Source organism: Antechinus flavipes, chromosome 2 (genome assembly GCF_016432865.1).
Source record: "Antechinus flavipes isolate AdamAnt ecotype Samford, QLD, Australia chromosome 2, AdamAnt_v2, whole genome shotgun sequence".
Classification (NCBI taxonomy): domain Eukaryota; kingdom Metazoa; phylum Chordata; class Mammalia; order Dasyuromorphia; family Dasyuridae; genus Antechinus; species Antechinus flavipes.
The window spans coordinates 509539733-509554060 of record NC_067399.1 but is presented as its reverse complement, the minus strand read 5'-3'; the positions used below and the strand labels follow the sequence as shown (position 1 = coordinate 509554060).

Sequence of the window (14328 nt, the reverse complement as noted above, 5' to 3'; positions counted from 1 at the left end):
AAGTTCCAGCTTCAGTATTTGACCTTCCAGTGAATAGTGTGAATTATTTTCTTTAAGTATTGACTGATTCAGTCTCTCTGCTCACCAAGAGATTCTCAAAAGTTATCTCCAGCACCATAATTTGAAAGTGTCAATTCTGCAGCTTTTGGCTTTCCTTATAGTCCAATTCTTACAACCATACATTGCTGTAGGAAAAATCAGCAGATAGTTCTTTGTCAGCAGGGGATATCTCTGCTTTTTAATATGCTGTCCAGATTTGCCATAGCAAGAATCAAGGGTCTTTTAATTTCCTGGCTGCAGTCACCATCTGCAATGATTTTTGAGCTCAAAAATATAAAAATCTGATACTGCTTCCATTTCTTCTCCCTCTATTTGTCAGGAAGTGATGGGACCAGTCGCCAATGTCTGATTCTCACCTAAAGCACAGAGGAAATACTGGGAGCGGATATGTAGAGCTGAGAGTCATCTGCATAGAAATCATAGTTAAAACTGAGGGGAATTGATGCGGTTACTGAGAAAGCATATAAAAAGGGGAAGAAGGTCCAGGACAGACTCTTGGGAAGCACCCACAGTTAGGAGGTGGAATATAGATGATGGGCCAGCAAAGGGGACACTAAGAAAGTGCATTTGGATAGAGAATGGTAAACCAATAGAGTAGTGTCACAAAACCAAGAGAAAAGAGGATTCAAGAAGAGAATAGTCACCAAAGTCAAATGTAGTAGGTAAATTGAGAAGAATTAGGACTAAGATAAAACCATTAGCCTTGACAAATTAGAGCTCATTAGTAACTTTAGAGAGAGCAATTTCAATCGAGTGATTAAGTCAGAAGCCAGATTGTAAAAGGTGGAAAAATTAATGGGAAGAGAGAAAGTGGAGGCAGATAGTATAGATAACTTTTTCAAGGAGATTGATTAGAAAAGAAAAGAATAGGTGATAGTAGCATGAAGTAAAAGTTTTTTGTTTTTAAGGCTGGTAGAAACCAAGGCATGTTTGAAGGTAGAAAGGAAGAAATCATTTGTAAAGGAACAGTGGAAGATTTGAGAGTTGGGACAGATTCAGGGAGAATCTGCTGAAAAAGATAAAGAGGGGATGGGGACCAAGTACACATGTAGAGCGGTTGGCTTTGGCAAGAAGGATCTCCTCCAGAAAGAAATTTGTGACCAAAGATGAACTAGAGACCATTACTGATCACAAAATAGAAAATTTTGATTATATCAAATTAAAAAGCCTTTGTACAAACAAAACTAATGCAAACAAGATTAGAAGGGAAGCAACAAACTGGGAAAACATTTTCACAGTTAAAGGTTCTGATAAAGGCCTCATTTCCAAAATATATAGAGAATTGACTCAAATTTATAAGAAATCAAGCCATTCTCCAATTGATAAATGGTCAAAGGATATGAACAGACAATTTTCAGAGGATGAAATTGAAACTATTAGTACTCATATGAAAGAGTGTTCCAAATCATTATTGATCAGAGAAATGCAAATTAAGACAACTCTGAGATACCACTACACACCTGTCAGATTGGCTAAGATGACAGGAAAAAATAATGATGAATGTTGGAGGGGATGCGGGAAAACTGGGACACTGATGCATTGTTGGTGGAGTTGTGAACGAATCCAACCATTCTGGAGAGCAATCTGGAATTATGCCCAAAAAATTATCAAATTGTGCATACCCTTTGATCCAGCAGTGTTTCTATTGGGCTTATATCCCAAAGAAATACTAAAGAAGGGAAAGGGACCTGTATGTGCCAAAATGTTTGTAGCAGCCCTGTTTGTAGTGGCTAGAAACTGGAAAATGAATGGATGCCCATCAATTGGAGAATGGCTGGGTAAATTGTGGTATATGAATATTATGGAATATTATTGTTCTATAAGGAACAACCAGCAGGATGAATACAGAGGCTTGGAGAGATTTACATGAACTGATGCTAAGTGAAATGAGCAGAACCAGGAGATCATTATACATTTCAACAACAATATTGTATGAGGATGTATTCTGATGGAAGTGGATTTCTTTGACAAAGAGACCTAACTGAGTTTCAATTGATAAATGACGGACAGAAGCAGCTACACCCAAAGAAAGAACACTGGGAAACAAATGTGAACTATCTGCATTTTTGTTTTTCTTCCCGGGTTATTTATACCTTCTGAATCCAATTCTCCCTATGCAACAAGAGAACTGTTCGGTTCTGCAAACATATATTGTATCTAGGATATACTGTGACATATCCAACATATAAAGGACTGCTTGCCATCTAGGGGAGGGGGAAAAAATCGGAAAAGAAACGAGTGCAAGGAATAATGTTGTCAATATAAAGTAATCATTAAATAAAAATTTAAAAAAAAAAAAGAAGAAGGATCTCCTCCTTGTCAGAGAATGGGAGAAAGGAAAAGAGTGTGAGATGATGTCAAAGGGCTTTGAAATAAAGTTGGAGAGAACTGAACCCTTGCCAAATGGTCTCAGTTTCTACAGTAAATTAGTAAGAGATCACATCTTCAGCTAAGAGAGTTGGGGAAGGAGAGGTGGTGGGGAGAGCTTGGGGGAGGGAGGGGACAGAGAAAAAAATGGATGGCCCAGAAAGGCCTTTTGAAGAAAATAGAGTTTGAAATCACTCACAAAGAAAACTAGAGAAACCAAAAGGCAGAGTTGAGGTAGGAGATCCTTCCAAGCATGGGAAATGGCACTGCGAAGACACATGGAGCATCTTGTCTAAGAAACTGCAAGTGGGCTAGTATGGCTGGATTGTAAAATATGGGATGGAAGTAAAAGTGTAAAAAGCCTGAAAAGGAACAGGTTGGGAAGGGCTTTATATATCAAATAATGGCCATTTATATTTGACCCCAGAGATAATAGGCAACGGCTGGAATTTATTGAGTATCAGAAACAAGCTTCTGGGCCAGAAGGATTGTGAACTAACGCCATAGGAGCCATTGCTGATGTTTCAGTCCTGGGGGAACCCTATGTCCAGTCATGGAGTAGTTGACCAGGTCTCTAGGCCAAAGCCCCATTTATATAATCCCTGCTTTTGATTCCCTCTGTTTTTCTTTGCCTTGGTTCCCCAGGATGGAAGCCTCCTGCTTAGAGCTGGCCTTAGAAGGTGAGAGACTTTGTAAAGCTGGAGATTTCAAAGCGGGGGCTGCCTTCTTCGAAGCTGCTGTCCAGGTGGGGACTGAGGATCTGAAGACCCTCAGTGCCATCTACAGTCAGCTGGGGAATGCCTACTTCTACCTGAAAGAGTACTCGAAGGCGCTTGAGTATCACAAGCATGACCTCACCTTGGCCAGGTAAGCAGGGGACCCCTTGTGGGTCTGTGATTGAATGAATGGGATTTATGTCACTGTGCAAATGTAAGATAATGTGTGTGTGTGGAGCTGGGCATATGAGATTGAGTGACCCGATATTTGAGGCTGGGCTGTTTATTATGGGGTGGATAAGAGGTGTTAGCTCTTAAAGCAACGTCAAAAGAGGATGGATTAACTTTCTCTTCCTTAACCAAAAATCAGGGTCTTACCCAGTCTAGTAGTTGTGCTTCCTTCCCCCTACAAAGCATTGTCTATAGACTGGCAATCACTCACTAGCTCTGCTCCTTAGTGGCATCTTTAGCTTACAGAAGGTCCCATGACCATCGGAATCGTCTCTTAAGATGTGGCCTGCTCATCAAGGACACTGATCGACCCTCCCCCCACAAGATGCTACCCACCTGAGAACTCATCCTCCTTCTCCATCCCCTCCTGTTTTCAAATACATGTGTGATCCTGGGCAAGCAATTTAGCCCTGCTTGCCTCTCTCTCACACACATGCATACAACTCCAATTCCTAGGGTTTTTTTGTTTTTGTTTTTTGCAGTCTACCTCACTGGAAGACAAGAATGATTGATCATCATACTACAGTCTCCCTCCTCCCCCCATTCCTCACTTATTGCCCCATAGTTTTGAAAAATAGTTTTTATTTAACAGCTCTGAGCCATCTTATTCTTTTATAATATGCCAGGGAAGATTCTTACAGTGACGGACATCATTGTCACCTGGGCTTCCTCTTCTTTCCCCTTCCTTGACTTGGACATCCCATGTCTTCTTTGGGATATTCTATGTTAATAGATCTGCAATATTGTTTTCTCTCCAGATTTATTATTTATTTATATTATTAGTTTTTTAAATTTTGAGTTCCAAATTCATTCCCTCTCTCCAATTCCCTCACCCTTTGAGAAGCCAAAAAAAAATCTGGTATCAATTATACATGTAAAATTATGCAAAAAATATTTTGATATTTTGCACATATGTTTCAAAAAAATAAAGTGGAAATATACTTCAATTTGCACTCAGAGTTTACCAGTTCTCTCTCTGGAGGTGGATTGCATTTTTCATCATGAATTCTTCAGAAATGTCTGAGATCGTTGTGTTGCTCAGAGTAGGTAAATCTTTCACAGTTAGTTATTACAATATTGCTACTACTATGCACAGTCATCTCCTGGTTCTGCTCATTTTACTTTGCATCACTTCATATGTCTTCCCATCCCTTTTGTTTTTTCTCATAGCACAATAGTATTCTATTACAATCATGTACTAGACTTCAACCATTTCCAATTCATGAGCATCCCCTCAATTTTTAATTCTCTGCAATAAAAAGAGCTGCTGTGAATATTTTTTTACACATGGATATTTTCCCTTTTTGTTTATCTCTTTATGATACAGACTTAGTAGTGATATTATTGAGTTTCAAAGGGTATGCATAATTTTGTAGCCCTTTGGGAACAGTTAGTTCCAAATTATTTTCCAGAATGGTTGGACCAACTCACAACTCCACTACCCGTGCATCAATCAATGTCCCTGTTTTTCTACAACACCTTCAGCATTTGTCTTTTTTTTTTTCTATTATAATAGCAGATCTGCAATAATTAACAGCAAGGTTATTCTTTCTTCCCTTCAGAATCTTGCAAAGCTTGCATCCATCTAACCCCAAAATACATATAAAGTAGTGCTTTGAATCTATTTATTTGACTATCTGTTGTCCCCCAATAAAATACAAGTTTCTTGAAGTAAAGAATTGTTAAGTTTTCTATCTTTTATGCCCAGTAGTGTAACACATAATATGTTTTTCATAAATGCCTTTTTCATTCATTTACTTACTTTGCATTGAGTCGAATTGAACCCTAGACCTGCAGACTGAAAATAAGTGGCCTCTGTAGGTCTGACAAAGGGAACAAGCATTTATAAAGGTGTCAAACACTATGCTAAACATTTTACAAATATCTCATTTGTTCTTCACAACTGTCCTCATAGGTGCTGTTTTATCTTTTACAGTTGAGAAAACTGAGGCAATCAAGTTATGGACTTGCTCAGGATCATACAGCTTTTTAGGTGTCTGAAGTTGGAAAGGTTGAAAGAGGACATGAGTAATATTTTATAAGTCCTTGAAGGGTTAAAGAAGGAGAAAAGATTTACTAGAACTAGGGGTCTCTCTTAGAGGTCCCCCTAAAGAGGTAGTTGGGGGATGAGTTGGTTCCTCTAGCTAGGATTTATGAAACCTGTTTCCTAGAGGTTGGAGAATCTAGTTGCCTTAAAAGGCTTCAGGTGGAAGCTCTGGTTGGCGACAGCTTCCTGATTTAGATAAATGGTGTTTATACATTACTTTATATTTTTACCTTGCCAACAGACATGAATCTTCTTGAAGAAACAGCATTCTGCTTCCCTGTGGGAACCCCCCTGCCCCATGATCCATCTTTGGTTTGCTAAGTCTGGGAATATCAAAATCTGCTAAAGTCTGAATTATTTTCACAGACAAACCAGACTGTGTCTAAGCTGTGTCCTCGAGGTACGCAGACATTGAGTACCAGAATTACAGGCTTGTAGCTGCTCTGATGGGCATAGGAGGACAAGAAGGTCCTTTTCAGAGCAGAGTAAAAGTTTCTATTTCAGGCTGGCCAAGGGGATGAGCTACAAATGCTCAGGGCCCCAGTGGAGGAGCAGAGGAGGTCATCTGGGCCTGACGTCCCCAACTCCTGCCCTAGATCCTTCCTGCTGAGCTAATCTACTGTCTTCCCACCTCCATTCCCCCAGAACTATTGGGGACCGCATTGGGGAAGCCAAGGCCAGTGGCAACCTGGGCAATACCCTCAAAATCTTGGGCCGTTTTGAAGAAGCTGTTGTCTGCTGCCAGAGACACCTGGACATTTCCCAGGAGCAGGGTGACAAGGTAAGAGCCCAAGCAGGGCTTCCTCCGGAAGAAAGAACTTTTCCATGTCTAACTCTCCCTTCCCAGCCCCATCTCCCCAGACTCCCCGCCTCCAAAACAACCCCTTGGTAGTCCTGCTTCTCTAGACCAATTGAGGGGCAACATTTCGTTCACAAACCTAGAGACGTTACTTTGTCCAGTGCCCAGTCATCTATATAACTGAAAGAGATGAAGATAATCTGGATAATCCAATAATACAGATAATCTAAAAAATTGAATAATTTAAAAAAAATTCTTTTTGACTCAAGAATACAGCTATATACCGGCTCAAAGTTTGAATATGGGTGTGTCAGATATTCTCGGATATCACAAACTTTCAGCTTTAAAGAATGAATGTACGTCAGTCCCCAGCTTCCTTCTCCTGCCCCTTTCACTCTCCTATTCTGCTCAGTCACTTCAAAGGAATAATACATCACTTCAATTCCGCCAAGGTTTACTGAGCTCCTCATATGTGCCAGGCACTACGCCTTTCAGTTTCCTTGGCTTCCTGAATCACCTTCTCTGAAATCAGAGGAAATTCGGCTTCAAAGGCCTTATTCTCAGCCCCTGCTAGATGAGGTAAAGGAGTAACTGCAGGTGGCCAGCCTAGGACTTAAGGGAAAGAGGGCAATAAAAGTAACACTCACATAAAAGCCTAACTTGGCTATCACATGTGTGATTAATCTAGGCTGGTACGGTTAAACCCTAAGTATCTCATTCTTTATCATTTATTAAAGCTAATGATTATTATTATGTATTTAAAATAATAATTTATTAGATTTAATTATATAGTCCACCCTATTAAAATGCATTTTTGAGAGAAGGAGCTCAAGAATATAGGACAGGTAGCTCCTTCCTGCAGGAGGATGTGTTTCCTGAATGTTTCTACCTCTCCAGGTGGGGGAAGCCAGGGCCCTGTACAACATCGGTAACGTGTACCACGCCAAGGGGAAGCAGCTGTCCTGGAACTCTGCTCAGGACCCTGGCCACCTGCCCCTGGACGTCCGGGAGACGCTGCAGAGAGCTTCAGAGTTCTACGAGTGAGTAGCCGTCGGCGCCCGTCAGCTCCAGCCCGGCGCGGCCTCCTTTCTCCCCTCCTGCACGTCCTTCCTTTCTGCTCGCGCCTTCCGCGGGAGGTTGCTCGGGAGTGGGGCAGGAAGGGAACCCCGCATGAGGGGAGGGGGTGCTGGGCCTGGCTTTCCACAGGATTGCTCAGAGGGACTCTTGGGATCCCGCAGGCGGAACCTGTCTCTGGTGAAGGAGCTGGGAGACCGGGCTGCCCAGGGCCGGGCCTACGGGAACCTGGGCAATACCCAGTACCTGCTGGGGAACTTTAGCGAAGCCATCACCTTCCACAAGGAGGTAAGTGGCTACTTCAGGGCTTTTCCTCCCCGTCTGCATGCGTGCTTCCTCCCGAAGCACCGAATTGCTGGAGAAGCAAGCTCCTCTTCCCAGAGGAAGAGCTGGGTACCGAAGGGAGGGCGTTGTTCCCGGCAGTAGTCAGTCAGGGACAGGTGGGGGGTGCGGTGGGCAGTGCACCAAACCCCAGGCAAGTCACCTCACCCCCTGCCTCAGTTTCCTCATTTGTAAAAGGAACTGGAGAAGGCGCTAGCAAAGCGCTCCAGTATTTTTGCCCAGAAAAGCCCATATGGGGTCACAGAGTCAGATGCGATGAGCAATACAGCCAAGTAATGGTAAAGTCGGGGCTGGGCTCTAGGTCTCCTGGCTCCCAGTGTCCTCTTCTTTTGAGAAGTACCAGTGTTCTCTCTCCCTTCCCACACCAGCAAAACCCCGTACAGAAATCCCCCCAGAGTATTTTGTGTGAGGCTTAACCTCCCCGGAGCTAAAGGAAACTGAAGATCCAGTTCTCTTCCGCATAGTGGGTATGATCTGGGTACGCTGCCTCCGGAGAGGGCTGTGGAACGGCTAATTCAAAATATCCAAAAATGGTGTGAGCCGGAGTTGTGGAGAGAGCCTCGGACTGGGATACATACATACATACATACATACATGCACACGCACGCACACACACACGTGTGAATCATGTGCACAAAGATGATGATTAAATCGGGAGCTGATGAAGTCACTGTATGAGAGACAGTAAGAGTAAAGAGGGGAGGGTCTGAAATAGAGAGGGGCCTGGAGGGACACCCCCTGTTAAATGGCGATTGGGATCAAATGATGCCCTTGCAAACCTCTGAGCGCCATGTAAATGCCGGCCAGATACTTTCTTCCTCTGCTTCCTTACCCCTTCGGACGTGCTGACTGAGTTCATTCATACTCCCAGCTTCAACATCCCTCCCATGCCCCCAAAGCAGTTAGGAGGTAGAGTGGATAGAGTACTGAGCTTGGATTCAAGAAGCTCCGAGTTCAAATGCTACCTCAGATACTTACTAGCTGTGTGACCCTGGACAAATTACTTAATGTATCTGTTTCCTTATCAGTAAATGGGGATAATAATAGCACTTATCTCCAAGGGGTGTTGTGGAGGATAATATTAGGTATTTAGAAAGTGTTTTACAAACTTTAAAGTATTATATAAAAATGGTGGCTAGCAGCATTATTATTAAAAAGCAGATTCCTTATCTTGATTGGAGGTGACTAGTAATAGACAATGCAAAAATAATAGATGATGGAAAACACCAGATGCAAATTATATATAAGAGACCTTCAGTATTCAACTCTTTTTCTGTTCTGTTATATGTGTGGAAATGCCATTTTATTAGCTGTTTATTGAGTTCAGAATAAAAATAAACTAAATTAAAAATAGGAAATCAATGGGTAATCCACACCTAGAAATTCTAGTTAACTTTGGAGTTCATTTAGTGATTATTTTGTAGTCAAATTTAGCGTAACTTTTTAAAGAGTTTACTTCTCCTGAATATAAACTGCCTATTGCAGGTGGTAGAATAATCTGCCCTTGGTTAATAATTAGATCTCAGTTTCTCCTTAAGGCCAGGGAGGGATGGAGCCTTCCCTCACCCCACCCTCACCCCCATTTGTTAGTTTTCAGTGGCAAGACTTATGAGAAACAATACCCATTCGATGAATACTCATTCATTCCTTTTCCTCCATAAGCTCTATGTATGAATCTTTGTTTTTCAGAGACTCGCTATTGCTAAGGAATTTGGAGACAAAGCAGCTGAAAGGAGAGCCTACAGTAACCTAGGGAATGCCCACATCTTCCTGGGGAGGTTCGATGTCTCGGCAGAGTACTACAAGTGAGTGGTCTTCCTGGGGGCAGCCTAGCCTGGCTGTTGGGAGCCCCTAATATGGTATTTGATTCCATAGGGACTCCAGTTTGAAGCCCAAATCATTTGAGAAGATGGCACGTGTTCTGAGCCTGGAGACTCAAGCCTAGAAACAATATATTGGTCTGGAAGAATAGCATTGTTGTCCAATCATTGCAGTATCTCTTACTCTTTGGGATCCTATTTGGAATTTTCTTGGCAGAGATACTGAAGTAGTTTGTCTTTTGTTTCTCCAGCTCATTTTACACATGAAGAAACTGAGGCAAACAGGGCTAAGTGACTTGCCCAGGGTTACATGGCTAGTACGTATCTGAGGTCTTTTTGATCCAAGCCCTGGACTTATCCACTGAGCCATCTAGCTGCCCAAGATATCTTAAGAGGAAACTTTGATAGACTAATGTTTGGTTCATTCAATTACATTATTAAGCACTTACTATTTGCCTGGCACAGTGCTAAACAACGGAGATACAAAGACAAAAATGAAGCTCCTGCCCTCAAGGAAATCACTTTAGGAAACCACAAAGAGAATAAGATGTCCTTGGGAGAAGAAAATATGGGACAGAGGGCCCCGGGCTCCAGGTCACCACTCTTCTTTCCTCCACCCTTTTCCCATATGTAACCAGAAGGTCCAACATAAAGGGTCTCAGTCCTTACTTAGAGACCTTCAGTTTCATATTCAACCCCTTTTTATATTCTAATACATACACATACACACACACACACATACACATACATACATATATATGTATGTGTGTATATATATATATATGAAAATGCCTGTTTTATTTGCTGTTTATTGAATTGGAAATTTAAAAAAGAAAATAATTGATTAATTAAATAATGAAAATAAACTAAATTAAAAATAGGAAATCAGTGGGTAATCCACAACTAGAAATTTCAGTTACTTTGGAATTCATTTAGTGATTATTTTGTAGTCAAAATTAGCCCTTATTTAGGAGAATAACGGGTATCATAGGATGATAGGTGTAGAGATGGAAAGGACCTTGGAGACTATCTGGACCAACTCACTTTTATAGATGAGGAAACTGAGGCTTGGAGAGATTAACTAATTTGCCAAATTTGATGGCTTTTTCTCCATCTTTATCCCATTTGAACTCTCTACAGCTTTCGACACTGTTGATTGCCCTATCCCGAATATTCTTCTCTTTGTGCTCTCCTGCTTCTCTTCCCTGTCTAACCATTTCTTCTTAGTGTCCTTTGCTTATTCATTATCCATGTCACTCACTTATAGCGGGCACATACCAAGGCACTCTCCTGAGTCATCTTGTTGCTCTCTACTGAGTTTAATTATTATCTCTATATGCAGGATTTCCAGATCTGTGTAGCCAGCCCTCATGTCTCTGCTAAGTTCTAGTCTCATATCACAAATTTCCTATTGGACATTTTGAACTAAATGTTCTATTTGTTGTTGTTCACTTACTGAATTGTGTCTAATTCTTCATGGTCCCCTGGACCATCCTGTTCATGGAGTTTTGTTTCATTTTTTTAGTTTTTTAATAGCATTTTATTTTCCCAAATCCATGCAAAGATCGTTTCAACATTCACCTTTGCAAAACCAGATATTGAATTTTCTTGGCAAAGATACTGGAGCGGTTTGTCATTTTCTTCTCCAATGGATTAAGGCAAACACAGGTTGACAGCAAATGTGTCTGGGGCTTGATTTAAATTCAGATCTTCCTAACTGCAGTCCTTATCCACTATAGCACCTAATGGTGTAACTTAATGTAACTTAAACTCAACATAGCCAAAGCATAGTTGATTATCTTTCTCTGAAATTCCACCCTTTCTCATACTTCCCTGTTAGGTATCACCATCATACAGAGTATTTTCAGGGAAAACTAGTGTGTCTGGTGCAAAGGCTGCCGCTCCCTTTTCAGGGCTGCCTTCCACCTTTGGTGTCCACCTTATCCACCTAACTCACACCTGTGGCTCCAAAAAGCTGCAGCACACACAGTAAAATGTTTTGGCTGATGGGCTAAACTAGACTGAGGGTAACTGAAGGGTCTCAGACTCGTTAATGAGTTAGGGGGTGTCTACCCCAAATATGTGAGGACCCCTGGTGGAATGAGTGAATGAGAACAATGTGTTCCAGTAGCCATGAAGCTGTGGAGCTCTTTGAGCTTGGATGTTCCCCAAAGACATCGAGGTTGTCCACTGCATCTGAAGCCATCATCAATCATCTTGACTCTGTCCTTCCACTGGATGGTGACGACTCTGGAAGAGAGCGAGACTGATGACCTTGTGCAACTCTGCCTGACTTAAATCCAATTTACCATTTCTATCTATCTCAAAAGTCCTGTAGCAATGGACAAGCAGCAGATGCAGAGACACAACTTTGCACAGAGATGGCACAGGCCATGGAGCCATCTTCTCACTGTGGGATTTGGCAGTCTTCGGGTATCCAAGCAGCCTTTTAAGGATCACACTGCTCCCCCCCCCCCAATGTGAGGAAGAGCCCTAAAAATTGCATACCCAACCCTGGCCTGATTTACTGTGGCAGGTGGGGACCCCAGCCCCCAAAAATGTACAAAAACTTCTACAAAGTGCATTCCACTCACCATCAGGACGTGGAATATGTGCACTCTTACAGACAATACAAAATCCAGCAGATCTGAAAGATGAACAGCTCTTGTTGCAAGAGCAGGTTATCACATTCAAACAGCAGCCCTGAGTGAAACAAGGATGGGAAACGAAGTCCGGGTTATTGAAGGCAGTTGGATACACGCTTTTGGGGTGGCTGCAAAGGGGAGCAGCATGAAGCTGGCGTAGGTTTTGCAGTCAAAACTAACCTAGTCAACAAGCTTGAATACCTTCCAAAAGAAGTGAATGACAGGCTCAGGGCAATACAATGTCTACTTTCAGGAAAACGCCATGCTACCGTCATCAGTGTCTGTTCTCCCACCATGATGAACCCCGATGAGGTCAAAGAAAATATATGAAGATCTGGAGACTCTCATCATCAATGTGCCAAAAGAGAACTTTAGTACTAGAGTAGGCTGAGACTCCCAGACATGGCAGGGAGTCCTTGGGAGGAATGAAGCAACCCATATTCATAACTTGACTATCATCTTCAATTCTTCATACTTTTTTTTTTTCACAATCCATGATACCATATTTTTATGTTTTTTTTTATTTTTCAAAATACATGCAAAGATAGTTTTCAACATTCACCTTCACAAAAATCTTGTGTTTCAAATTTTTCTCCCTCTCTTCCTCCTTCCCCCTCCCCTAGGCAGCATGCAATCCAATATATGTTAAATATGTGCAATTCTTCTATACATAATCATGCTGCACAAGAAAAATCAGATCAAAAGGGGAAAAAAATTAAGCAAACCACAAAAACAGTGAAAATACTATGTAGTGATTCACATTCAGTTCCCACGGTCTTGTCTCTGAGTGTAGATGGCTCTATCACAAATCTCTTGGAATCGGCCTGAATTTACCTCATTATTGAAAAAAGCCAAATCCATCAGAGTTGATCATCATATAATCTTGTTGTTTCTGTGTACAGAGTTCTCTTGGTTCTACTCACTTCACTCAGCATTAAATGTCTCCAGGCCTCTCTGAAATCATCCTGCTGATCATTTCTTATGTTTCTTATAGAGCAACAATATTCTAATTTTGTAACTTATTCAATCATTCCCCAGCCGATGGGCATCCACTCAGTTTCCAGTTCCTGGCCACTACAAAGAGGGCTGCTACAAATGTTTTTGCACATGTGGGTCCTTTTTCTTCTTTCATGACCTCTTTGGGATTCAGGCTCAGTAGAGACACTGCTGAATCAAAGAGCAGGCCTAATTTGATAGCCTTTTGAGCATAGTTCCAAATTGCTCTCCAGAATGGTTGGATCAGTTCACAACTCCACCAACAATGTACGGTGTCCCTCCAACATTTATCATTATCTTTTTCTATCATCTTAGCCAGTCTGAGAGGTGTGAAGCAGTACCTCAGACTGTCATTTCTCTTCATCCTCGTTGTACACATCCAATCAGTTGTCACATCCTATTTTTCCGCAATATTTCTCATTTGTGTTCACTCCATCAGCCCCCCTTGTTCAGATCCTCATCACCTCCCACCTAGACTATTGCAGTCTCTCTCCCAACTATCTCCACAATCAAATGTAAACCCCTCTGGTTGGCGTTTCAAGTCTTTTATAACCTGGACGCTTTCTACACGTCCAGACTTCTCATGTTTTGCTCCCTCTTGACTCTCTCCTCCTCAGTGTTGCCCATGTAGTCGTCTCTCCTTTATGGCTTTGCATTTTCAGTCGGCGCCGCCTCTGGCCTCTGAAACTTAGAATTTCCGACGTCCTTCAAATCTCAGTTCGAGCCGCACCTGCGTGAAGCCTTTCCTGCTCCCATCCCCTCTAGTTGCCAGTACCTTCCCTCCCCCAACCCCCTTGTATTCCTTTTGTTTCCATTAAATATATTCCTGTATATGTACATGTGGTCTTTGCCATTAGATGTCCTTTGGGACAGGAATTTTTCACTCTTGTCTCTATAGCTTTAATGCTTAGCCTGGCAAGGAATAAGCATTTAACAATGTTTTGTTCTTGGGTTTTATTAAATATTTAGTTGAATCAAAAACTCAAGAGGCTCTCCACCATCTGCAGGATCAGAAAGAAAGCCCTTTGTTTGGTGTTGGAAGCCCTGAATAACCTTTCCCTCTCTCCCACCTTTCTGGTGCTCTCGCACCACTGGGGAGGCCCAGTACCCTGTGATGCAAGAACCCCCGGCCTCCTTACTGTTCCCGGAACAAGACTCTGGGTCTCCCCTGTGGGCCTTCCCCTGGCTGCCCCGATGCCCCTCCGCAGGGGTCCTTGCCAGCCCCCCTTCT

General features: G+C 42.2%; 1 protein-coding gene across 2 annotated transcripts in view; it reads left to right on the top strand.

The window, feature by feature from the left end:
* GPSM1 (G protein signaling modulator 1) overlaps nt 1-14328 on the top strand; it is a 129321-nt gene that overhangs the window by 50195 nt on the left and 64798 nt on the right. For both annotated transcript variants that reach the window (XM_051980332.1, XM_051980337.1), the window contains exons 2-6: nt 3073-3294; nt 6067-6202; nt 7118-7260; nt 7459-7582; nt 9326-9441. In XM_051980332.1, the coding sequence (XP_051836292.1) occupies nt 3073-3294; nt 6067-6202; nt 7118-7260; nt 7459-7582; nt 9326-9441 (741 nt within the window). The remainder of the gene's footprint in view (nt 1-3072; nt 3295-6066; nt 6203-7117; nt 7261-7458; nt 7583-9325; nt 9442-14328) is intronic.